Consider the following 25576-nt stretch of genomic DNA (forward strand, 5'->3'; position numbering starts at 1 on the left):
GTAACTTCAAAGATTTTTTTTAATGATTAAATTTGCTAATTATAGATTGTAAAAATTAGTTAAATGTTCTTGATAAGTTATTTCCAGGTACTGAAACTAGGACTGTTCAGAATCTTACTTCAGTGGATGTAAAAAGTATACCTAAAACTGTATCCCATCCAAAACTTGCTCCAAAACTGCCAAACACTAGATGCAGCAATGTGCAATCATTGTTTTGGGGAGGATTGAGTTGTGGCAGAGCACGGACAGGGTGGAGGGGCAGGATTGGGTGGAGGGGTGGGGGGAAGGGGTGGGGAGGGGTGGTGGTGGGGGGTGGTGGTGTTGCTGCCTTGCAACTGCTTCATTTCCATTTGAAGGCCACTGCAATACTTTCTTGGGTCCCTTTACATGAGGTCAGGATTACGTATGTGCAAGAGCAGTTGCTTTGTCAGGTGCAAAGATAACCCTGCAGTAGTACATGACTGCAATTTCCTGTGAAATTAATGGCAAGGAGCTAACATTTGAATAACAGAGTGATGCAGAACCAAATGGGAGTACATGATGCTTGGTGCCTTGGCCACGTGCAACTCTGCACTTTTGGAGGGCATAGCCTGGAACTTCATGGGCAAGGATGTTAAAGTGAATCAAACCTCTATTAAGGTTACAGTTCTCAGTGATCTCCTGAACGCTGAGGGAGCATGGAAGGGGTCAATCCAACAGTTGTTCTTACAGTTCAACAACTGCAATGGAACCACTACATATGACAGCAGAGGACAACTCAATTTGCAATAACAGTAGCCACAACCTCCAGAGGGAGATGGACAACAGCCACCACAAAGGAAGACAGCTCTTGCATAGAACAGGATCTATGAGTGCAGGTGCAGCTTTTTGGTCTCCTTATTTAAGGAAAGATATAACTTCATTGAAGGCAGTTCAGAGAAGGTTCACAAGGATGATCCTTGGTATGGTGAGATTGTCTTATAAGCAAATGTTATACAGGATAGGACTCTATTCGTTGTAATTTAGAAGAATGAGAAGTGATCTCACTGAAACATACCAGATTCTTAAGGAACTTGACAGGGTAAATGTTGAGAGGATGTTTCCCCTCGAGGGAGAGTCTCGGACCAAAAGAATAAATGAGCACCAATTTAAAACTGAGATGAAGAGGAATTTCTTCTTTCAGAGGATTGTGATTCTTGTGGAATTCCTTGTGACAGGGAGCTGTGGGAGTAGAGTCCCTGTGTACATTTAACCTGAGATGGATTCTTGATCAGTCAGGGAATCAAGAGTTTCAGGGAAAGGTCAGGAAAGTGAACGTAGGAATATCGAAACAGGCATAATCCTGCTGAATGACAGTGGGGCCAAAGGAACCAAATGGTCTTCTACTGTTTCTATTTCTGATTATCTAACCTGCAAATGGTGGAGAATCAGTGTAGAAGACAGCTAAGGATGTTTCTAGCTAACATGTCACCCATATGCCAGCAAGGTGATGAGAATCTGTCGTCCCAAGGACTGATACCAATCCCTTCCTTGTGATCCCAGAAGCTACAGGCTGCCCTGAATTTCTTTGCTAGCTGATCATTTCAGGTTTATGCTGGGGATCTCTGGATTTTTACAGTCTTGAACCAATAAGTGCATCAAGGATGTTACTGATATGTCTTCTCAATTCCTAATATTAGGAATACTGTCAATTCCTAACATTGTCCCTTGATGTGAGAAGGCAGATAGGAAGGTTTTTAGGATTCTCAGCCCTCGCTGCCTTTCCTGCAAGTGCAGGATGCAATCAATTCCACCCACATTGCAGTCAGAACACCCTATCATGAGCCAGCAATCTTATTGAACAGAAAAGGATCCACTCCCTTAATGTTCAAATTATTTAGGACCATAGCAGTCAGATATTGCTAGAGCCCCCTCCTCCAGTGAGTTGTTTTAATTGTACACTATCATTCACAGCTGGGTGTGGCAGGACGATAGAGCTTAGATCTGATCCATTGGTTATAGGATCACTTAGCTCCGTCTATCACTTGCTGCTTATGCTATTTGTTATTCAAGTAGTCCTCTTAGGTAGCTTACCAGGTTGACACTTTATGTTTAGGTATGCCTGCTGCTGCTCCAGGCATGCCCTCATGCACTCTTCATTGAATTATGGTCGAGCCCCTGGCTTGACAGTACTGGTTGAGTGGGGGATATGTCAGACCATGAGGTTGTGCTGGAGAATATTCTGTTGCTGTTGATGGCTCATAGTCCCTAATAGATGGCCAGTCTTGAGCTGCTTCATATATTCGAAGTCTGTCCCATTTAGCATGGGGATAGTGTTACACAACATGATGGAGGTTATTCCCAGTGTGAAGGGGGGACTTTATCTCCATAAGGATTGTGTGGCAGTCACTCTTACCAATACTGTCACAGACAGATGCATCTGCAGCCAGCAGTTTGGTAAGAATATGGCCAAGTATGTTTTTCCTTGTTGGTTTCCTCACCACCTGCCGCAGACCCAGTCTAACACCTATGTCCTTCATGACCTGATCACCTTAATCAGTTGAGCTGCTGCTTAGCCACTCTTGGTGTTAGACATTGAAATCACCCACCCTGAGCACATTTTCAGCACTTGCCACCCTTGATGCTTTCTCCTTATTCAACATGGAGGAGTACTGATTCATCAGCTGAGGGAGAATGGTACATGGTAGTCAGCAGGAGGTTTCCTTGCTGATGTTTAATCTGAAACCATAAGATTTCATGGGGATCCATAGTCAGTGTTAGAGACTGCCAGGGCAACTCCCTCCAAACTGTAGACCACTGTGCCGCCATGTCTGCCGGGTCTGTCCTGCCAGTGAGAAAGGACATATCCAGGATGGTAATAGTGGTGTCTGGGACATTGCTTGAAGGTAGGTTCTGTGAGTATGACTATGTCTGGCTGTTGCTTGACCTGTCTGTGAGACAGCTCTCCCAATTTTTGTTCTAGCCCCTGGATGTGAGTAAAGAGAATTTTGCAGAATCATCTGGGCTTTGTCTTTTCCGTTTCTGAAATCGATGCCGGGTGACATATTCAGTTTCATTTCTTCTTTGTGACTTCATAGCAATTGACACAGCTGTGTGGATTGCTAAGCCAAGTTTTTTTCTTGATTCATTCACAGAAGGTAGGCATCGCTGGCTAGGAAGCATTCATTGCCCATCCCTAATTGCCCAGAGTACAGATAAGAGTCAACCACATTGCTGTGGGTCTGGAGTTACATGTAGACCAGACCAGGTGAGGATGGAAGATTTCCTTCCCTGAAGGGCATTAGTGATCCAAGTGGTTTTTCCAGTAAATGTCAATAGTCTTTAGTAGATTCTTAATTCCAATATATTTTATTGAATTCAAATTCCACCATCTGATGTGGTGGGATTCAAACCTGGATCCCTAGAATATTAGCTGAGGTTCTGGATTAATAGTCTCGTCATAAAACCACTAGGCCATTGCCTTTCCATATATTTTATGACTATTCTCATAATTCTGTACGGGTACACCCTCCCCAACTCTAATCTTTAATTGGTTGTCCTCTTTCTTTTCAGGATCCATTGTATCTGTCCATCATGCACATCTCAGAGCTGGAAAGGAAAGCACGATTTCTCCTCCAATTTTAAATTACCATTTTGCAGTCAGCAGTTCACTTTAGACTGGCATTAGCTGACCTACATAACAAATCATCTTCCCTCCCTGCTGGCGAGTGCTTAGTTGGACACAAACTATTCCCAAACTAATCAGATTAGGGTATCGAAGTCACTAATCAGGACCCTATGAACAGACACTGTTCATCCAATGCATTTGTTCACCCAATTTGTTGCAGCAAACAAACCTTATCAGTTTTACAACTATTACGTTCAACAATATAAACATTGAAAGCTAAATTTATGTAAGTCTTTGTAAGACTTATCATTTTACTTTTGTCTCATTTTAGTCTTCTTGAGATATCTGTGTGCATTTATTAAACTTCGTGTTCTTGGCAGTAAGCAGTAAAAAAAATCTCAGATACAATCACACTGAAACGTCCAAGTTGAAATCGTATCAAGTTGGATAATTTGTGTAGCTGCAATTATAATTTGAGTTGAAATGAGAAAACTAATCCCCTTAAGTGCTGAGCCAGGAAATAGCAATTTGACTGCAAAAAAAAAGAGCAGAAAGTAGTGTAAGAAGCATTCATTACCTTTCTTCAGCTCTGAGCAGCTGTAGACTGAAACTTAGTAATTCTCTCTCACTTATTAAGCTATTGTGTGATAAATGAAATCACTCCTTTTCTGCTTAATAGACTGCAAAACGTTTAACATTGAGAGCTTGGGAAGTTCCATTTGGTTAAATCTATTTTTTTGGAGTAGCTTTGGCAAAGAGCTCCAGTGAGTGAATAAGGGTGAATGTTGTATATTCTGTTTTGGAGTTCCAAGCTCTGCTTTAGAAAGTGATCACCATCATGTGCTCCTACAGCATTTTGTCTATTTTCTTTACATCTCACAAAAGAAACTGGAGAAATTCAGAATCCATCTGTCATGTCCAGCAGCATTTTAATCCTTATGGTTCTTTATCTGGACCTCAGTCCATCCCATTGTAAGATATTACCTCAGTAATTAAACTAAGTTCTTTAGATTTTTAACTTCTTCCGATTTATGTAATGATACCTGCTGAGATTTTACTTCAACAATTTAAGAACTTCTTGTCATTTTTATTGAGCTCATTAAGGTTTATGTAAAGATTCAAAATTTAATATGTGTGACCACCAGGTTTTTCCTCCCTTTGGAAATCTATTGTGTGTGAATTCTCCTTCTTATTTCAAAAAGTTACTAAAGGTTTTGGTTAATACCTAATTCAATTCTATAGATAACCAATTTAATTTAAATCAGTCTTTGGTTTGGCGAATATCTGAATCAATAAGTGACAATTTGTGGGCTGTTCTTAGATTATTTGACCAAACTACATCATTTACATTTACATCATTCAAATAACTTTTACTCAATCAGTAGCAGCAATTAATTCAACTTCATTCATCCAAATCATAATGGTATTAATCCCATAATTAAATATTTTAAACTCCTACATTGCAGTTGTAAGCAAAGCATAAAACCAGGTAGTTCTGGAATTAAAATCTGATCAATTAAGATTAACCAGATTTATTCTGTATAAATCTGAATGCCTTTTTATTTCAGGACAGGTACAGCAAAAGTGTAAGCTACACATTGTGATTTTACAGAGCGTTTGAGCTACATTTTTATTTTGGAATGCAATGCTTTGACATTGCAACCACAGATAATGCTTGTGTTATTTCAAATGTTTAATCACGAATAGGACCTGCCTCTTTGACTTTAACCCATAAAAATATTAAAAGATAAAACTAATTATATCTTGTAGAACCATTAATTTGCTTCAAATAAACCATGGCAAGAAAAAAGACAGTGAAATATTATGTAAAAATTCTTTGGCAATATTTTAATAAGGCTGTTAACCTGCTGGTTTACTGGGTCAATACTTCATTAAAATAGCAGAGAGGAATTTCATGCATTCTATGATTCTGTGAAAGTGACTTAGAGAATTACCTAGTAAATTGCAGTCCATTACAGTTTAGTTAAAGCCTAAGTAAAACGCAAAGAATTGTAAGAAAATATCATTGCACTGGAAACTCATTCTAAAAGTACGCAAATGTTTTAAAATAATTGAAATGACTTGAAGTGAAGAAATACGAACAATTATCACTTTCTTACTCTTTAAATCTAACAATTCAAGTATAAAAGCTGAAGATATTTAATGATATTGTTTAAGTTGGTTCAATAAATTGACTATTATAATAGTAATATTGAGCAACTGACAATTTCTAAGACTACTTCTTTGAGTGGAGTTTTTACACAATAATGTTTTAACTATGTCATACCCTCTTCCCATCTATTTGTTTGAAGTTAGTATTGACAAGGTTTTAATTAAATGTGATATCTCATATATTTCCTGCAGCAGCTATCAACTACCTTTTTTGTCACAAAAGAATAGTGAAGAAACAGCAGTTATCATGAGTTTGTAAGAGAAATAAGTGGACCATTTAAGGATGCCTCTGTAATCCCTATTTTATTGTAATCCTCTTATTAAATCCTTATTGTTGAAAGGAATTAACTGCTAAGAGTGTAAAAAATCCCTTTATTCCTGCTTGACCTGGGCGCTGAACTGTTACATCTTTAACAATAATACAGGGATTTGTTGTGTCTCCCACAGAGATTTGTGCAGTAGACTGTAGCAGCCATGGAATCTGCATAGGAGGCACCTGTCGCTGTGACGAAGGCTGGATGGGCAGTATCTGTGATCAACGAGCATGTCACCCACGCTGCAGTGAGCATGGGACTTGTAAGGATGGCAAGTGTGAATGCAGCCCTGGGTGGAATGGAGAACATTGCACTATCGGTAGGACTGAAGAAAAGCATGTTTAATCTATTTGTGCTACTTAGTCTAGCATGAGAGGTTTTTAAATGGGATTTTAAACTTCAGTTGTGAATTTTCATTTTTGTGTGAGTAAGTGCCCCTTTGTAAGCGAAAGAGATGGGAGCGTTTTGGCCATTTCATTGCTGAATTAATTTTGTAACATGCAGTATGAGAAGTCCCTTCCATCACCCCATACTTCAAAATTGTATGAGTATAAAAACAGTGTGTTAAATTCTAATAAGTAAATCTGTCATTAATTGTAAAGCCAGTATAGGTATAGTGATGTTTAAAATGTATGTTTCTTCAAAATTATTATACGTCAGATGTGTTTAGATTAGAATTCATTATTTAAAATGTAATATAATCACTTTATTGGTTTGTAAACTGTTGGATGTAGTTTTGAGGCCTGTTTGACTGATGGGACAATACCTACTCTGTAGGTGTTGTTTAAAAACTACATTTAGCTTATTCAATGCTCTCAGTACCTGGCTTGCATCGATAAAATTGAGGAGCATAGATAGCAAACATGTGTCTTGCTGGATTTTTGTTACACAAGTTTATGACCCAGATCTTCTGCTCTCCCATTTTGGAATTTCCAAGGAAGTGTAAAATTCCAATTGGTGGGAAGAGAGGGGCTGCTATCATTTGAGGGGTGCCCTTTGCCCATTGGTAGCACCCACCAAGAAGACAGTAGCCCCATTCTTCCCACCTACACGGAGTTTAAAAATCTTTCCCCACCATCCGCAAGGCCTACCTAAGGTGCAGAAACAAAACCCTACCCGAAGCTCCCCTTTACCCTGGAATCCCTGGAGCTTCCTTCATAGCTTGCCTTCAGTTCTGACAGAGTCCACTTCAAAGATCAGGCACTGGTGGGTCTGCTGAATTGCTGACCAAACAGATTGGCTCCAGTCGAGAGGATCGGTCTTCACTCCATTGTAGGGTGGAAAATCTACTATTCATCAATATAAGATGCCCAAGGTGTGTTATGGCTTTGGGGCAGGAGTATTGTTGACCTCTCAGTGCATCACCAACATTTCTTCCAGGGTGCCAAGCTCCCTATCCATATAGTTTTGTTTTTGCCCATCCTCTCAGTTAATTTCCCACACTCCTTGCAATTATTGTAATTCATATTTTTATGATATAATATATGGTTTAGTAAAACAATTTGTGTATTTAGCTTAATGTGTCTTTGAAGTCATCCTGATATCATAATACCCCTACAGCATGGAAGCAGGGCATTCAGCCCATCAAGTCTGAACTGACCCTTTGAAAAGCAGCCCACCCAGACCCACCCCCCTTACCCTGCCCTGTAACCCTACAATTCCCATGGCTAATCCATCTACCCTACACATGCCTGCACACCATGGGCAATTTAGCATGACCAATCCATCTAACTTGCACATGTGGGAGGAAATAAAAGGACCTGGAGGAAATCCACTCAGATACTGGGAGAATTTGCAAACTCCATACAGACAGTCACCTGAGGCTGGAATCGAATCCAGGTCCCGGGCTCTGTGAGGCAGCAATGCTAACCACTGAGCCATTGTGCCACCCAAATAATGTATTTGCAGCCATTTCTCCACCCTACTTCCAAAAAATCCATTTGGTATTACTGTTGGAAACATCACAGTTCTGACGAGATCAGGATTTTTTTTCATGATTGAGTCATTCATTGTAACAAAAGGTGAACTTTGGAACATTCCAAGGAGAGGTACATGCTGATGAGGACATTGCCTGAGTCTTAAATCAATAGTATTTTCTTGTAAAGTAAGGATGACCGTAACAGAGGAGAGGAATGTTTCTCGTCAAGAACAGAATAATAACCAAATATGCCATTCTCCAATTAGCAAGCAGTTTTGTTTCTTTTTGTTTGTGTTTTTGGCTTTGCATGTTTACTTTTTATCTTGTTCTGTACATGTGACTTCTGTGCATGTGACATATGCCTATTTAACAAATAGGCAAATAGGCATTTTCTTATGTTTTTCTTCTAAATCAAAATGAAGGGTTAGTTCTGTGTAAATGAAATGTTCAATGAAAACTAATGGTGCTGTTCAAATCTGATAACATTAATCTATTAAGATTAATGCGAGACTGCCTGTTTTAATTTACTGTATCATTCAATAGCATCTCGTTGCTTAACAGTTTAATATGTAGAGATTTACCGAGGGCGGATCATTTGTATTTAGTATGGATTATTTGTACAGTGTCTTGTTCCAATCTATCTATGCAATATTATTGTACTAACAAGAGCAATTCATTGACATGATAAAATCACTCAAAAAGGAAAAAAGACTTTGTAGATTAAAAGTTTGGTTATAAAGGCAGAATGGAGTCAAAAGAAAGAACTCGATTTTACAACCTTTGAGGGAGACAAAATGGAAAGTGAGTGGTCCGCTCACTCCTAGCCTCCCACCAGCTCAGTGGCAAATCAAATACTGGGACAGCTAATTAGTAGCCCTTTGCAGAAAAGCATGGTAGCTCAGCAGTCAACACTGCCCACAGTGTCAGAGAGCTGGGTTTGATTCCAGCCTCAAGTGACTGCCTGTGCAGATTCACTCCGGGTGCTCTGGTTTCCTTCCACAGTCCAAAGATGTGCATGATAGGTGGATTAGCCATGCTAAATTGGCCATAGTGTCCAGAGATGTGCAAGCTAGATAGATTAATGGGAAAATACAGAGATAACTAGAGTGGAGAAATGGCTGCAAAGGCATTATCTAGGTGACACAATGGCTCAGTGGTTAGCACTGCTAGTGTCCAAGCTACCTCATAGTGCCAGGGAGCCAGGTTTGATTCCAATATTGGGCAATTGTTTATGTGCAGTTTGCACATTCTCCCTATGTCAGCATCGGTTTCTTCCCACAATCCAAAGATGTGCAGGTTAGGTGGATTAGCCATTCTAAATTGACCATAGTGTCCAGAGCTATGCAGGCTGGATGGATTAACCATGGGAAAATTTAGAGGTAGGGGTGTAGGTCTGTGTCGAATGCTCTTTGGAGGGTTGGTGTAGATTCAATCTGCCTGCTTGCACACTGTAGGGATTCTGTGAAAGGTAGCTAATGAGCAGTGTGAATGTTGTTCTATGCTCAAACAGGCATCTAGACTTGGATATCCGGCATCAAGACTTATGCCATATAATGGCAGTTAGTCATAGCCATCAATTTGAAGGCCCCGTTTCAATCTCTCCTTATTTCTTATGACAGCTCAAAACAGTGGATTCATGAAAGAATGCTGCTACCTTCAGTAGACTCTGCTACATTTAGTCATGGTCTTTTTGGCACATATCATCTTCTGTGCCACTGATATTAGACAGGCCCTAGACACAATACACTATGTAGATAAAGGAGGAGCAGTGAATTACCTTAAACAATCTTTACTCTGTAGTACATATAGCAATAGCAGACACTATAAGGACCTGAGTGGCAATCCGGGAAATACAACATGATAGAAGTAGCAGAGATTCTAATTTCATGCAGACACTCCTGCCATTGAAGATAATACCAGAAGAAAGAGTTTTTAAAAGTAAAGTACTATTTTAAGTGCTACTTTAAGACGACACAGGAGAACTTGCACTTACCAATAGACAGAGAGACTGTAGCAGGAGACATGAAGCTATATGGTGTAGATAGAATAACACCCACTATTAAAGGTACACTCCAAGTTGCACTACAAGATAAATAATGTCAGATAGTTGAGAAGGCATACATCATTCCGAATCAGAATCTTCCGCTTGAGAAAGAAAGAGTTGTTTACCTCCAAAAATTATTCAAACGTTTGAAGAACTGCAACAGCATTGAAATAAAAGTTCTTTCGAAAGGAAATACCCAACACTATTCACAAGATTAGGTAAATTCAATGTTGAACACAGCATCAAGCTAAAAGAAAGATGCAGAGCTAGCACATCTCTGCATACTCAGGAAGCTTTGGGATCCCTAATGAATCAAGTTCAGAAGCAACTTAGAGAAATGGTCAAAATGGGTATTGTTTCTCCGGTGCCAAAGCAGCCATGTGAAGTTCAGACATGGCCAGGTTACAAAAAGCCAATGGATTCATCGGAATATTTGTTGACCTAATGCAGCTCAACAGAATAGGCAGCTAGGGAAATCCACCTTAGTTTTCAACAGGAAATGAGAGTTTAGCCAAATTATGTAGAAGTAGAAATTTTACCAGATTCAATGCCAACAGTGGGTTCTGGCAGGTGCCATTAAACAAGGAGTCAAGACTGCATACCACATTTATCACATCACTCAGGAGGTTTGGTTTCAACAGACTGCCACTTGGGATCACCTCCACCCCAAAGATCTTCCAAAGGACCATATGCAATGTCGTATACTGTAGATGGTGTCATATACCACATGAGTAACATTGGGAAAACAGTAAATGAAAATTACCAAAGGGGTCTATGCAGTTTCACAATGTCTACAAGGCAAAGACCTTACTGTTGACAAAAGTATACATTTTCCAAATAACCTATTCACTTCTAGGGGTGCACTGTTGACAATGATGGGATGAGGCTAAATCTGCAGAAAGCAAAAGCTGACCACTCCAAAATTGGTCCATGACCTACTGAGCTACTTAGGTATGGATATATAAACCATTTGGGGACATCTATCCCCTTAATCAGCAACAATGACTGGACCCTTGAGACAACAATTCAAGGTGATGCAAGGGGAGAATAGGGGCTTTCATCAGCAGGACACTTTCCAAATGACCAAGGATATATTCATGTCTACAAATGGCCTGTCTACTACAATCCATGCTGATCAATTATCACAGCTATGGCCTTAGACAAAGGGGTAATGCTCTTTCAGGAGAAAAGAGATGGATATCAGAAAATGTATTTTCAGACGGAAATGCACTGTGCAGTTACAGAGAAAAAGGTCCCTATAGCGACATGGGCCTCAAAATATGTTCCTTCGCCTGGAAGTACTCATAGAAATGGACCATTACTCAATTATCTCTCCATTAGTTGAGAAAGAGTTGACAAAGATGTCTCCACAAATACAGGGATTCTGACTCTGCCTCATAGAATTTGCCGCTGAGACCAGACATGCAGTGGAGAAGCCACAAATGATTGTGGATGCCCTCTCTGGTGCAACAGTAGACAGTTTTATAATGTATGAGGATTTGTTGATCAAATTGAGTTGTACGATAGGGTGACAATATTACAGAGGCAAGCTGAAGAAAGCAGATTCTATTAAAGATGACTGGAATAGAACAAGGACTGGGAATGTGTTGTGATCCATTGGTATTGTGTCAAAGGTTAGCCAGATTCCCAAAACCTCAATGGGTTGACCATGAAGACAAACTCTGACCATTGACAGCATTTCACAAATGTAGGTGACTAAAGATTGTTGAAAGGCTGGACATTCCAGTTTCACTACAGGAAAATGTCCAAGGCAAGTAACACTAGGGACACTTGAATCAGGCAACATGATCTCAACTGAGATTGAGGACCACGTAGCAAACTATGAATGCCAGGAGTTACTAATTGCCACTACTTTCCCCAGCAGACCAAGGAAATGAGAGGGAACAGACCAATTAAGTTTGATGGTTGGTGAGTTTTCTCAGTGGATTGAGGTGAAAATAAAGTATCACCAGCACAAAATGCAATTCACGTGGCCTTGAATAAAATATTTCCTATACATGGGATTCCTGATGTGGTCATGTCTGACAATGGGCCAAAGTTTACTCGTGTCTCTTTTAGCCAGGCAGTTCTGCATTTGAACATGTTGATAATAGGAGTAAAGGTAATAGTTCAAGAATGACAACAGATCCAAGGACAAGAGTCCCCAAGCAAAAAACCTGCTCATCTTCCAAGTCCAAAGAGAAAGCATTCTGGATGAATTGTGAAACATCCAGACAGCTCAAATAAGTGAAGTCAGAGATCTGGGGTGAGATAGGGTAGTGGTAAATGGAAATGTAGTTATTTGTACAATTATATCATTGTTAATTATGGTGAAAAGATTTGGGGAAGCTTTTTTTTTAAAGTAAGGATCCGAAAAGAGTTAACATTGAGCTCCACTAAGTTTGATGACGTGATTGGGTGAAGACAAATAAATTCTATACTAGCCTAGAGAGCAAATGTGTTCTGTGCAGCTCCAAAGCATTCTTATATCTGATTCATAATATACAATATATTTATTGCTGTCATGTAATAAATTATCTCATTATCTAACAAGTGTTTCTTCTCTTTAGCTGAACCTGTCTTTCCTCTACCATTGATAATTAGACAGGCCCTGGACTCAGTACAGACAAAGAAAGATTGGTGGCAGTAAACAGCTCTTAGTCTCTGCTACGAGTGACCATTAGAAAACCCCACGCAGAGACTAACATGATTATGTCAGACTGTCTGCCCAACATCATTTTTTAAAATTCAATCATGGGACCTGGGCAATACTCGCTGGGCCAACATTTATTGCCCTTCCGTAGTTACCCCTGAGAATGTGGTGGTGGTGATCTGCCTTCTTGAACCATTCATATGATATATATATATATATATATATATGGGAGGCAGCCTGCCCAATTTATGGTTATAAAATACAGCCAGTGGTTTTCTCTTGAAAGAAAATTAGGATAGACGTAAGTCATCCAAACTTGAGCCTGCTGTATCATTTCCTATGATTCCTAGCAAGTCTGCCAGGTTTACATTCCAGTCTGGTTCATGACCAGTAACATTTTGCATTTAAAGTAAGTGAAGTTTGAGCTCCTGGGTACTTGCTGAGAGAATAAAGTCACAAGATTTCACAGTTTTGAACAAACAAAGTAAACTTCACAGTACCAAGTTAGAACAGTTAAACAACTTACAATTTATATGCAATTCATGCTTTAACATCCAGAATCAACATGAAATAGATATGGATAACAGGCCAAACTCTGCAGAGTACATCAAACGCAAAATAAAACAAAGACCTGCAAATGCTACAGATCTGAAATACACAAGTTTTGAAAAAGGGTCATTGGACTTGAAACATAATTATTTTTTCTCTCCACCAACGCTTCCTGCTGAGTTTCTGCAGCAATTTCTGTTTTTCAGTGCTTCTAACAGCAAATGTGGCCATAACATTTCTCATAAACCCCTGGATGTTAGTGATTCTGTGGGTAACCAAACCTCATTAAGACTTTGTCTCCTATGCAAGGGATTCCAATTCTTTACTACTGAAGAACTGGTTTGAGAACTCCTTCATAAGCCACTCCCTCATGGACTTGCTCACATACACGTGATTAATCCATTCCCCTGAGAGTGTGTCTTACTGGATTTTGAGACTGCACACTAGCACCTACTCATAGGTACAATTCTCACTGTTTTGCTGACAACTAGTTTCACTGTGCAATATTCTGAATGTCATCTTACCAATGACCTGTACAGCTTTAGTCAGACTTCCTTTGTATAATTCTTGCTTGGTAGTGTTTTGTGATTCATGTGTGAGGGCATCCAGATTCCTCTCTACCATAAAGTTCTGCAGGCTCTCTTTCCATTCAAATAATATTCTGCATTTCTGTTCCTCCCACCAAAGTGTATAACTCCTATTTCCCATATTCAAGCTGCCAATATTTTTGCCCACTCGCATGTCTTTGAGTGCTGATGAAGAATCAATGAACTCAAAACATTAACTCTGCTTTCTTCCACAGATGTTGCCAGACCTGAGTTTCACAAGCAATCTCTGTTTTTACTTAAGTTCTCCAGCATCTGCAGTTCTTTGTTTTATTTTAGCTATATTGATCACTTTTGATTGTTCTTTATATTCTCACAGCTTGCTTTCTTAGCCATCCTTGTTTTGTCAGTAAATTTGGTAGAGTAAACTTGTTCCTTTCATCCATAATCATACAGAAAGGACAGATGTGTACAGAGGTACAATGGCTACAGCTCAAACATTCACACCCGCAATCTGTTCAGCTACCCAGGAGTTAGTCATGTAATTGTTGGCAGGCAAAAAGCTTTTGCCATCAACAATGGGTCACCATTTCCCAGACGAATCATCAACTTGTTGCTGGACAAATCTCCATTCGTGGGCAGCTGTTAGCTCCAGCTCATCCACACCTCAGCCCTCCTTCACTGTCTGAACAAACAGCAGTGTGAACAACACTTTAAATAAAATGTTAGTGACTTGCTTTTAAGAAGGGTGGCAATGCACTCCTTAATTGATTTTAAAAATAAATCCTTTTCCCATTTCAGTTCCCAATAAAAAATACAGAAAAATAAGAAAAGGTACAGTTTTGCTTGACATTGTACCATGAAAATACTTTATCCCATCATTAATGTCAATAGATTCTGTTGGAAGCTGGGTAGCCTGTACCCCTGTTGGACATTTTGTGTTGATGAAATTTCCAAGGCAATGAAGTGACACCTCTGAATTGTAATTTTAGCTTTGGTATTTTGACTGGAGTGAAAAATAATAATGAATACGAGCAACATTGCAGAAACTTTCTTGTTATCATGAAAGCACCGTTGCTTTGGCATTGCTCTCCTGATGTGCATATTGTACTTTCATTTTTGTTTTACAATAACTAATTAATCTTTAACCATTGTTGTACTGATGTGTATATATATTACTTTCTTTAGTTTGTAACAACTGACTCTACTCTTATGTCTATTAGCTAGTAGAAATGTTCTTATTTTAACCTTTCCTAAATACCTTTTCTGTTTTATCTCTCAAGCTCACTATCTGGATAAGGTAGTGAAAGGTATGGATTTCTATACTATGTCTTCAGTGAACTGTTGATAATGTGATTTAACATTCACCTTTTAGAATTTCTAATTCTGTCACTGTTGTAATTAAACATTATCATTCTGTTATGATTCACTTAAGTTTTCTTCATTGGCTTCCCCTGGTTATAAGCAGATTATCTATCATTTTAAATTTCTGTACTTCAGAACTCTTATTATTTTCATTGATGTTTCAGAGAAAAGTGATTGGAAATGAAGCTGCTAATATATTGGACTATCATCCAATTGACCCAGCATTTTAATCCCCCATGAATTACTTTACCACTCAAACTCTCTGTCAGGGTTCATCGGGATTTCTTGAGGGAGAAATTGAAGATGAAAATATTGCTGATGTCAATTCTCTAATGTTTAAGCACACTAATTGGCAGAATCAAAGTCGTTAGAACCAAAGCCATAGATTTGACTTCAATGCTCTCAAAGTTTAAGCTGTTAAAGTGTTTTGTTTTCTATAGCTCCGTGTATCAGTAGCTTCCTAAGTATTCTTTAGTAAATATCCATTTTAGTTCATTTTTTTACAGTACAGACATTAAAATCAGATATTTTGACATATGATTCCATTAAGTTTGTCACTGGAAGTTCAAATCTGCATTTTGTTGAAGTGTCTGAGGGGATTATAACACTGTTGCATCGTTAAACTTGTTTCCAGATCTGTCTCCAATTTGTTGAAACACACTGAGACCTAATCTTTCCTCTTTCTTTCCACTTCTCCTCATTCCATAACTTCTTCCCACTGTCTCCTGAGCATCTGTCTTTGAGGTTTATGGCCCTCCCAATCCCTGACAGAATGAGATATCTCTCATTCTTTCTGCAGCATGTATCAAGGCCTTGGTGAGTTATCAGAACTCTTGGTACAGTTCAACCATTCTTCAATCGAGTGAGGACACAGATTCAGTTCACAAAGAAGTCCTACTGCTATCTGCATCTACAGGGCTCCTCCCATGTAAGAAGCACAGTATAACTTTAAAAACATTCAAACATACTCAACAGGAGCAGAAGTAGACCATTGGCCCCTTAAGCCTGTCCTGGCATTCAATAAAACCACAGCTGATCTATTTGTGTTTCATATTTTGATCTACCCTGATAACCTTTGATTCTTCTTCCTATCAAGAATCTATCTAACTCTGCCTTCAAATTCTTTCTGTGACCCCACCTCCACCATTAGCTAAGGAAGAAAGTTCCAAAGTCTCACAACTCTCTGAGAGAAAAAAAATCACCTCATCTGTCCTTAAAGGGCAACACCTAATTTGAAACAATGTCCCCTAGCTGTGACCTGATGCAGTCGAAGAAACATCCTTTCCAACTCTACTGTGTCGCAACCATTCAGGAATGAATGCATTTCAAACAAGACATCCATCACTCTTCTAAGCATCAGTGGAAACAAGCCCCTTCTGTGTAATCTGTCCTGATAAGCTATTAAACCTCCACTGAACGATCTCCAAAACCTTCATATCTTTCCACAATAAAGGAGATCAAAACTACAAGTTGTAATTCAGATACTTTTTTGCTAAATTTCTCTCATAATAATTGATCACATTCCATTCACTTTCTTGACGATGTGCAGTACCTGCATGTCATGTTTTATGACTTATGCAGCACAGCACTTCGATCCATCTACATCATGGAACTCTGCATTATTCTCCATTTCAGTGATGCTCTTCTTTCTCATTCTCCTCCTCAAAGTGAACAATTTCTCATTCTCCCACGTATACTCCATCAGCTAGATTTTTTGCTCAACCTAAAATTCCCCAATATCTTTTCATTGCACACTTTCCTAACTCTGTCACCTATGAAATTAGCTATGATGTCTTCGTTCTCCTCATCTAGTTCATTGGTGTAGGACCCAGAGCACCTGCAGGACTCCATTTTTCACAACCTGACAATCAGACAAGGACCCATTTAAGTATGATCTGTTTTCTGCCAGACACCCAATCTTTTATCCATGTTAATATGTTGCCATCTTTACTGCAAGCTTTTGTTTTGTGCAATAATTATTGATGTGGTACCTTCTAGACATCCAAGTGACGTATGTGTACAGACTCCCCCAATCACACAATTTGCTTCCTCACAGAAATCTAAAAATTGGTTAAATATAACTTCCCTTTCAAAAACGTGCTGACCCTTCCCGATTTCCCTGGGTTTTTGTTTTACTAAGTACATGCTTAGAATGTCTTTATTAATTCATTGTAATACCTTCTCCTTGAACATATCAAGCTAACTGGATCATTTCTGAACTTGCTCAATTGTTAGAAAAAGGGATTATATTTGCTATTCCTCCACTCTGAATCTGGGAGTTTTGGAAAATTAATACCAGTGCACCTGCTAACATATGAGCACTCACTTATAAAACGTTAGCATGAAGTCCATTTTGACTCAAAGACTTATCAAACCACAACTCAGGCAGTTTGCTTTGCATCACTTGCTTCATGACTGCAGTTTCACTAAGATCTTTTCTTCATTTCACCTCCTGATTTACAGGAATTACTGGAATTTTTTTTGTATTGTCTTTGGGAAGACAAAGACAAAATTTGCGCATTTCATCTGCTATTTCCTTACTATCTACTTTTAACTCCCATATTCACTTTCTGGAAAATAAAACTCATTTTTAAATGGACAGAAACACTGACAGTTAACTTTTACATTTCTAGCTATCATCTTCATGCTGTAATTTCTTCTTCCTGATTAACCTTTTAGTTTGCTGTTCTTTAGTCTTAAGCCTGCTGTTCTTTAATTTCTGACCTGCCACTCACCTTTATGCGGTTATATGCTTTCCTTAAGTAAGATGCTTTACTTAACTTCCTAAGTAAGCCATGGATGGTGGATCCTGTCTTTAGAATTTTTCTTTATAGTGTTCATATGCTTCTAAAATATTCTGAAAGTTTGCTATTGCATTCTCAATTAATTCATCCCTTAGCAAAGTGTGACATTTCACTTCAGCAAGCTCAACTTTCTGATCCACATAATTGTCCTTAAGTTAAAAATACGAGTCCAAGGCTCAGTCTTCTCCCTTTCAAACTGGGTGTAGAATTCAATCATATTATGCTTGCTGCTACCTAATGATGCTTTAACTGTGGGCTTTTTGATTAACTGTGTCACATTACACAATACCAAGTCTATTATAACCTGCTTATGTCAGAAAATATCTTGAATGCATTATAAACTTTGTCCAATTGCCAACCTAACTTATTTGGTTTTTATGTGGATTAAAGTTACCCATAATTGTTGCCATCCCTTTACCATGAGCACCCAATATTTCTTCCTACATACTTTGTCCCCTATTGTGGTTACTGTTAGGAGGCCTCTGGACTAGTGCCACTTGTGATTTGTTTCCCTACTATTCAGCTTCAACCAATCGATTCTGCATCATGATCTTCTGACTTTTCTAACTGTTGCATAAATGCCATCTTTGATTAACAATGCCAACACTCAACTGTTGCCTACCCTCCTATTCTTCTTGATTGTCATATATGCCCCAATATTCAAGACCCAATTCTTGCCATCCTACAGTCATGTTTCCATTATGGTTATCAAATTATATTTATTTATTTAAATGTGTACTATCACTTTGTCTATTTTGATATGCATGCTACATACATTCAAACTTAGTGTCTTTGGTTTTGTATTTTTGTTTTCTGTGTAACATCTATTTTTAATTGCTGGTATAATTCTATGTTATTTCTTTTTGCACCCTCCTGTCATTCTCTGACATTCGTTTCCCATATTACTCTGTCAATAATTTCACAGGACTGTCCAAAACCTGAGGTAAAGCTAAAATTTTATGTGAAAGTAAAACTAAAAATCTCCTGCTCTAAGCTATGTAAGTTACCCTTAAGCTTTTGAAAAGATGTTCCAGGAGTCTCTAACAAACCTTGAGCCCTCATTATTTACCTTTCACAAACCCATTCACTCTAAAGCCAGGACTCAAAAGCTGATTTAAAAGAAAGCACCACGACTTACAAGCAATACATAAAAATAAATTCTTAATTTCAACACACAGAGAAAACACAAGTTACGAACACAAAAACCAGGAATCCAAATTCACAATAAATTATGTTGACACATACTGCTTCCATCACAATTCTGTGTCATTTTATCTTGATCACATGTTTTTACTATTTAGTTTAAACCCTCCCTACTTGCCTCGTTACACAGTTTGGAAGACCACTGACCCCTTCATGGTTCAAGTGCCCAGTGGCACAGCTCTTATTTTTGCTGGTATTGGTGCCAGAACCCAATGAAAACAACCCAATTATCCCACTGGTCATATTCATCTCTCTCTAATTTTATATAGACTGTGCCAATTCCCATTTGGCTCAAATAATAATCCAGAGACTATAACCTTTCAGGAGTTCAGCCTTTTTAGTTCCAAGCTCATCACATTCTCTATACAGAATGTCTTTCCAAGTTCCACCTATGCCATTATTATTGAAATAGAATCGCCGCCCCGCCCCTCCCCATCTACCCCCACCCCCCAGATCCTCCCCTCCCACTGCAAGTTGCTGTCCAGTCCTCAGCAGATATCTCCAGTGCAAGCAATGGACAGGCAACACAGATGTCTTAATTCTCATTCTTCGCTGCAGAGAACAATGTCAATTCCTTTCACTATACTATCAGCTACTATGACCACTACAGTCGCGTTATTTCCCCATCTATTTTATGGTGCCATAGTCAGTTTCCTCACCTCCTTTGTAGCCCCACTCTCACCCAAACAGGCTGAGTAAACTTCAGCTAGGTGAAAGTGAGGCCAGCAAATGCTGGAGATTAGAGTCAAGAGTGTTCCTCAGATGCTGGCTGACCTGCTATGTTTTTCCAGCACACACTGAGTGAGTTCTAAGCCTATTAATCAACTGCATAGGCCGACACTCGTACCCTCTGGGTCCCTCACAGTCACATTATCATATCCTTGACTGGTGGCCACATAAATGGACCCTATCCTAAGTGGTGTGACATCTTCCTGGTACAGAGAACTTTAGTAACTTACCACCTCACCCCACCCCTAAACCCAATACTACCCTTAGTTTCTGAAAACGTTTTCTGAAATCAAAAGTCAATGCGAGCTCTTCGGCATGGTCATGCAGCTTAGAGGGAATATTAACTCTTTCCCCCATCCCAAACAAACCTTCAAGCATGTCGTACCTGTAGTTTAGCCTCTGGCTCATAAACTCTAAGCAGAAGCTGCTTGAACTTCAAAGGCATAATAACGTCTAGTAATTCAGAGTCCGAGGCTGATGCTCTGGGGTATGGGCCTGAATCCTAACATGGCAGATGATGATATTTGAATTCAATAAAAAACTGAAATGATAAAGTACTATAGTGATGGTGACCATTCAGCTGTTGTCAATTGTCATAAAAACCCAACTGGTTCACTAATGCCCTTCGGGGAGGTAAATCCGGCATCCTTATCAGGCCTGGTACACAGCTGACTCTAGACCCACAGAGATGTCAGAGACCTCAAAGTGAAGGAGCCATTGGGAAATAGTGACCATAATACATTAAGCTTCAATCTGCAATTTGAGAGGGAGAGGGTACAGTCGGAAGTGACAGTACTTCTATTGAATAAAGGGAACTATGGAGCCATGAGGGAGGAGCTGGCCGAATTTCAATGGTGCAATACCTTAGCAGGGATGACTGTGGAGGAACAATGGCGGATATTTCTGTGTATAATACAGAAGTTGCAAGATCAGTTCATTCCTAAAAGGAAGAAAGGTCCCAGGAGGAGGCATGGGCGGCCGTGGCTGATGAGGGAAGTTAAGAAACATATAAAGTTAAAAGAGAAAAAGTATAACATAGCAAAGATAAGTGGGAAAACAGAGGACTGGGAAGCTTTTAAAGAACAACAGAGGATTACTAAGAAGGAAATACGCAGAGGAAAAATGAGGTACGAAGGTAAACTGGCCAATAATATAAATGAGGATAGTAAAAGCTTTTTTAAGTATATGCAAGGCCAAAAAATGGTTAGGACTAAAATTGGGCCCTTGAAGACAGAAACAGGGGAATATATTATGGGGAACAAAGAAATGGCAGAAGAATTAAATGGGCACTTCAGATCTGTATTCACTGGGGAAGACACAAGCAATCTCCCTGAGGTAACAGTGGCTGAAGGACCTGACCTGAAGGGAATTTATATTTGCCAGGATTTGGTGTTGGAGAGACTGTTAAGTCTGAAGGTTGATAAGTCTCCGGGGCCTGATGGCCTACATCCCAGAGTACTGAAGGAGGTGGCTCGAGAAATCGTGGATGTGTTGGTGATTATTTGCCAGGGTTTGATAGATTCGGGGTTGGTTCCTGAGGATTGGAGGGTGGCTAATGTTATACCACTTTTTAAGAAAGGTGGGAGAGAGATAGCAGGAAATTATAGACCAGTTAGTCTGACGTCAGTGGTGAGAAAGATGCTGGAGTCTATTATAAAGGATGAAATTACGGCACATCTGGATAATAGTAACAGGATAGGACAGAGTCAGCATGGATTTATGAAGGGGAAATCATGCTTGACTAATCTTCTGGAATTTTTTGAGGATGGAACTCACCACAGACGTGTTTTTGTCCTGGATCTCAATCGTATCTTGGAGCACCCGCCCATATGCCTGTCCTGCCACCCTTGATGAGTTTTAATTTTTTTGATATTATTCACTGAGTTATGTTACTTTTTATATATTTTATAGAAGATGTTTAAAAAATTAATATATGTACGAATAGATTCAAGGACAGCATCTTATCAGACTTTTGAACGGATGTCTCAAATGTTAATTCTGATCTCTCTCTCTCTCTCTCTCTCTCTCTGCATCTTCTCTGCACCTGCAACACTGTATTGTACACTCTGCTGCTACCCTGATGTATTTTGCATGGTACAATCTGCCTGTATTTCTTGTAAAACAACTTTTCACTGTATCTTGGAACATGACTATGATAAATTAATCAAATCAATAAAATCAAGCAATTTATTTAGCGACAATTTTTATACTTGGTTAAATCTTAAGAATATAATGGCTCTTATCCACTTATCAGATACTAAGCAAATGGTTTGCTCTTTTCCTTGTAGTGGAGCAAGAACCAATTTCCATCGGGTGAGAATGTCAGAAAAGCACAAGGAGCCAAACACCTCCTTACCCCTTCGTCACACTCTCCACTCATTAATCTTCCCAGGTTTTCTTTCTGTTTTCTCCAGGCAAGTTTTTGATAATTTGCCTTGCTGCTTGAGGGAACCCTGCATTCATAAGCAGCAAAACAGTGCCTCGAGCCGTGTAGCACTAAAACCCACAACATTGGATCTCCTTCTGATGGATATGATCAAGGAATAGTACTGATAACACAAGCTGCATGCAACAATCATTCAAAACAGTAACTACCACCATTTTAATATTCTACTTACAATGTGATGAATCGTTATGCATTAATCTCATACTCAAAGCCCCCTCACCCCTTTTCCAAGGATTATCTGGTATAATCACTTCACATTTTATTATGCTTCCTAGAAGAACCATTCTTTCTTAAGTTACATTAAAAATTTGGCTGGTTTCTTTCAGAAGAACAAGCTGGTATTTAGCTGGTCATAGCTGTGCATGTTGAGAACGCTGTTTGGAGTGCCACATCGCTCATGGTCAGATTCATCTAGTGCCTTGATCATGGTTGTCTCTAGAACAGCTTGTGGCATGGTTTATTCTGAAAGAAGGTGTTAATTACACAAAGCTTCTGGCAAAGCCCACGTAGTTTCTGTTTAAAGTTATCTTTCCTCTAGCTCATGATGCCCCAAGATAGGAGAGCTATGCCTCTTGGTCTATGCCTATTCTTCTTTGGAATCTCCCAATAGATAACATTGGGATATCTTGTGTCAAGCTATCCTTGGAAACTAGTCTTCCCTCTCTGTGGTGAAGTACAATTGTAGACCATAGATACTTCTGAGGTTTGCTGGCCCTGTTTGAGTGGAGAGGCAAATGGAAAGAATATGTTCTGAACAATTTGTCGTGGTTTCTGGCATTGAGAATAGTGAATTTCTTACAGTGAAGTCTACATCTGTTCAGGCATTTCCCTCTGAACTTTCCCCCTGCCAGATGAAAGTGTATAATCTTTTCATTTCAGTGATCCAGTCTTTACGAGCCTCGTCTCTTGTCGAGCTGCTGTGTCAATGTTCAGCCTATCAAGTTGCATGTCAATGCCAGCTGCAATGCATACATTATCAAGAAGCTGCAAGACATCAGTCAACCTGTGTATGTGTCAGCTCCACAGTCAGCATTGTTTTCATTTTCAATTGTTTTGTTAGATTGCATGGATTTGATCCACTTATTGAGCATTGATGCAAAACTCCAAGCACTGATTGAAGCCGGCAGACCATGGAAAGTTAATTCCTTATGAGCAAAGAGTTTCCCAACTTGATACAATCAGTAACTGACCTGAATGACACTGTGGTTGCACCAACAATTGGAGATGATCTCGCACTCCATGCCATGATTTGGGCTTATCACTTGTAACTGCTTTCATCCATGTTGTGCTAACACTCTGCAGTGAAATGGAATGTTTTCTCCAGGATGGAAACATGGGCAAAATTTATGGAGACACGCTCCTCCTCTTAAAATAAAGCCCAAAATGTAATCTCATAGTGCTCAATGCAGTCATAGATGTTTATATCTCGTTTCCCCACCACCCTGCCAATACAATCAAGGCTAACATTCCAAATTGCATTTCTGATTGCTTTCTGTTTCCGAATATTCACTTTCTATGATCTATATACAAAAACACCCGAATCCCATTAGACCACAGAATTTGGTGAGTCTCTTTTTGTTTAAATAATGTTCTGCTTCTCTATTCTTCCCACCAAAATAGAAAACTGTGCTGTTTCTCATATTGAACCAAACATGCCATCCATCCTTAGTTAACCATTCCGTATAAATATCACAACTGAGTTCTGGATGCTTTTGACAGATGACAAATGAAAACCACGCTAGTACAAATTAGTGAATATATATTAATACTTTACGCTATTTAAAGAGACCATTGTTGAGCTGGACTCCACGAGCATCTTCTTCCTTCAGGTCCTGACATCTGTGATCTGACATCATAAGACACCGCTAATAATGGCACTCAGCTCTTTGCATGAAAGCTATTCATCCTGATCCTGTACATGACCCTAGCTCTTTCAGTCTAATCCCTAATAATTAACATTTGCATCATTGTCCACTTTCCCTTCCAAAGTCTCTTTCACCAAAGATATCAATCTCCACCAGTATTCTTTACTCATTTTGAGGGATATGTGCTCTCCAACATATTCTCCCTGGAATGGAATGCAAACATATTGGCAGACTGCCTCTCTCAACAGCTGGGTCCTTGGCTTTGACACTTACAATGACATGAATGATTAAAGAACTGGTTCAAATGACAAAAAGAGCAAAAACCGCTTCAAAGTCTATTCTGAAAAGGAAGAAGTTATGGATCTCCTTGCTCTTACAGAGAGTTCTTAGAGTAAGAGCTTCTCTTGCTGTCAGTAATGGTACTACACCCGCAGTTCCATTCAGCTTGCAGCGGTCCTTCTGCAAATAATGGTATCTGGAATTGCAGCAGAAATTATGATTTCCCCACCAACAATAGAATAAATTTGAAGTTTCAAGAAAACTAGACTCTTTTGGACACCTAAAGCAGGATTTACATCTACAGGAACCTCCTTCAAATTATTCAGGTACTGGTCTTGGTTGAAAGTTTAACACTACATCACATACTTCCTCCACAACAGCTACACGGGCAATAAGAATGTCATCTAATTTTGGTGCTTTTTCAGAAACTTTGTGTGCGACAAACATATTCCACAAATGCTCTCTTAGTCTCTTTAGGTCTGGTATCGTATTTGGATACTCCTATACTGTTGTATGTTCATTTACTCTTATTACTCTATTTCTAATGTGTAATTCCCTCTCTATTGCTTGATGTGTGTTGTGTAACTGCCATTTTCTGTAATGCCAGGCTCACCTTGCACATATTCCGATCATTCTTGTTGTGAAACAAAATACTGATTTTCTGCAGAAATTCTTTAATTTCTTCTTCCATCTTTTGCTGTATAAACAATTCCTCAGTGATTACCTGAAAAAATATACAAATACATATGTGATATGTGATGTCTTTGATTTATTCAGACAAGTTATGAACCAGCACAAATGCCACAAGGTGGTATGGGTTATTTCAAACAATGTCCATCTTCTGCAAAACCTATTCCATTTCTGATAGCACACTGCATTCAGTTACTCCTTCAGGAGCAGAGGGACTTTGCATTTTTACATTTTACAGACCACAGGCTGCAGTTACATTTTCACATGTAATATAACACTGGAATCTATTTATTACTTCCTCAGTCCTTGACATTTTGTTTAACTAGCTTGTCCTGCAGCATTTTCCAGCTCTCACAGAGTCCTGTGTGACTCTGGGATGCCAGTCTCTTCCTCAAAGCCAAGTGTGCTCCCCTG

The 25576-nt window shown here is 39.2% G+C and overlaps 1 protein-coding gene across 8 annotated transcripts in view; it reads left to right on the forward strand.

Moving 5' to 3' along the window:
- tenm4 (teneurin transmembrane protein 4) overlaps nt 1–25576 on the forward strand; it is a 452208-nt gene that overhangs the window by 303575 nt on the left and 123057 nt on the right. For 7 of the 8 annotated variants that reach the window (XM_060826616.1, XM_060826618.1, XM_060826612.1 and 4 more), the window contains one exon: nt 6206–6391. In XM_060826616.1, coding sequence (XP_060682599.1) covers nt 6206–6391 — 186 coding nt within the window. Of the gene's footprint in view, nt 1–6205; nt 6392–15064; nt 15092–25576 lie in introns of all 8 variants that reach the window. The other variant, XM_060826615.1, reaches the window with a different exon arrangement.

Source organism: Hemiscyllium ocellatum, chromosome 6 (genome assembly GCF_020745735.1).
Source record: "Hemiscyllium ocellatum isolate sHemOce1 chromosome 6, sHemOce1.pat.X.cur, whole genome shotgun sequence".
Taxonomy (NCBI): Eukaryota; Metazoa; Chordata; class Chondrichthyes; order Orectolobiformes; family Hemiscylliidae; genus Hemiscyllium; species Hemiscyllium ocellatum.